The 1,977-nt window shown below is 35.6% G+C and overlaps 1 protein-coding gene across 1 annotated transcript; it reads right to left on the bottom strand.

Moving 5' to 3' along the window:
- Window positions 1-1,128: 1,128 nt before the first annotated feature.
- On the bottom strand, window positions 1,129-1,977 carry LOC148018092 (myosin-binding protein 2-like). Its single transcript, XM_087661546.1, has 2 exons — window positions 1,746-1,977; window positions 1,129-1,577 (listed from the first exon to the last, which is right to left on the bottom strand). The coding sequence occupies exons 1-2, from the start codon at window positions 1,975-1,977 to the stop codon at window positions 1,129-1,131; spliced, it is 681 nt and encodes a 226-aa protein (XP_087517672.1).

Raw genomic sequence — 1,977 nt, 5'->3', positions numbered from 1 at the left:
AGATATCAACTACTGTAGGTACTTGCATGATTCTACTCACTTCAAACTCATTTCCAAACTGATTAGAATACTCAAAAACTTCAAAAATATCAAACTGAACTAAGATATCAACAACCTGATCATTCACATCTACATTGTTCACTATAGACTAAGATGCTTCCATATCCTGATTTGGAGATTTTGCTTGCTGCGCTCATGATAAAGTTGTATAGATCCAAAATTCTGAAATAATTATCCAATTTAATCCCTAAACTTCCTTGAAATTCAAACAAATCAGGCTCAACCAAAAAGTCTTCAGGATGTTGTCCTGAATCATCATAAATTATAGAAAAAGCAATTTGTTGTGTAGGAACTTCATTTTCAATCATGTTGGGTTGCTCTTGATACCTCTGAATCATGATATCCACATCCATTCCTTGAAATTCAAACAACTCAAGCTCAACCAAAAAGTCTTTAGGATGTTGTCCTGAATCATCATAAATTGTAGAAAAAGCAATTTGCTATGTAGGAACTTCATTTTCAATCATGTTGGGTTGCTCCTGATACCTCTGAATCATGATATCCACATCCATTCCAAACATTGGCACTATGGATAAATTTCCTTGAAGGAAAAAATCATTCTCATAAATACTCATTATAATAGGCTTGCCTTCTTCCTGCCCATTTAGGTTAACCTTCCAAACTTCATCTTCAACTATTCTTACAGATCCTCTCATAATGTGCTCATACCTCTGCTCAACTTGAAGAATAACCTTTTGTCCTTCCTCCTCCTGCATATCAGAGTTATCCATCTGCTTAGAATATGTAGAATGTTGATTTTTAGGTTTCCTATTGAGTTTATTTTCAGGATAACTTGTTATTGAGTCCTAAATTAATTCATTCTACTCATTTTCTAACTTGTCTTAAAATTCAGGCTACTCCTGATCTTTAGGAAAATTGCCTGACTGATGTTCCTGATCGTTAGGAAAACTACATGACTGCTCACCTAATAGGTTTTGGACTGCAGAATGAACAATTTGTTGTTCCAAAACTGCATTTCCTTTCAGTTGTGGGAAAACCTTGATTCTCTTGGATGATGCCCTCAACATCTCTCTCCAAGATAGGGACTACAGAAAGATTTGCTTCCATTCATAATTCTTTCTCATCTTCTTCCACTTCATCAATCATATTAACTGTTTGTGCATACAGATCCTCAAGAATAACATCTTGACTCAGAATACAGAAATAAGCCAACTGAGTATGCAAGTTAGCAAATTCATTATCTTTCAGCAAAACAACTTTCTCAATAGCATCAATAACCTCTGAACAATGAGAAACTTGCAAATCCATTGCATTCTTGGCATGAGAAACCTCTTGTTGAAGCAGTTCTTTATCTACTTGAAACCGATGAATAATAGACAAAGCTTCAATTGCTGCAATTTTTGTTGCATTTCTCTCCTTTTCCAACTCAGAAGAAAGCCATTGAATCGTCTCAATTGAAGATTGATTCATAAAGCATAACTCATTTAGATCATCATCGAAACCGCACAAACCAAGTGATCTTTGCAATTCCTGGCTTTCAACCTGCTCTTGCAAACCTGGACATTGTTGAAAACTGTTCATTTGCTGCTCGAAAACTTACTGAAAACTGATCACTTGCTGTCCTAAGGCTTGCTGTCCTGAACACTGCTCATACAGGCAATTAACTTGAGAGTTTACATGAGTAGTAACTTGCTGAATTTCTTTAGGCTAAAGTGTGATATGACCTGGAATAGTATTCAACATGCTGGAAATATATGTATCCTGCAAAAATACATCCTGAAATGATGGATTTTGTACTACATGTAGTAGTGGCATTGCAAGTGCTTGTAAAGCCTCTTCAGTGAAATCTAACTCCTTAGCTACATAATCTTCCTCAAAACCAGTAAGAGAACCAAGAAAATCATCCAGAATAGCATCCTCATTGAGAAAAACATTAGCCTCATGCTTGTCATCCAT

The sequence above is a fragment of the Lygodium microphyllum genome, chromosome 21 (assembly GCF_053477565.2).
Source record: "Lygodium microphyllum isolate KBCC chromosome 21, Lygodium_microphyllum_v1.1.10, whole genome shotgun sequence".
Lineage (NCBI taxonomy): Eukaryota > Viridiplantae > Streptophyta > Polypodiopsida > Schizaeales > Lygodiaceae > Lygodium > Lygodium microphyllum.
Note: the sequence above shows the minus strand (reverse complement) of the source record. Positions and strands in the feature narration are given on the sequence as shown.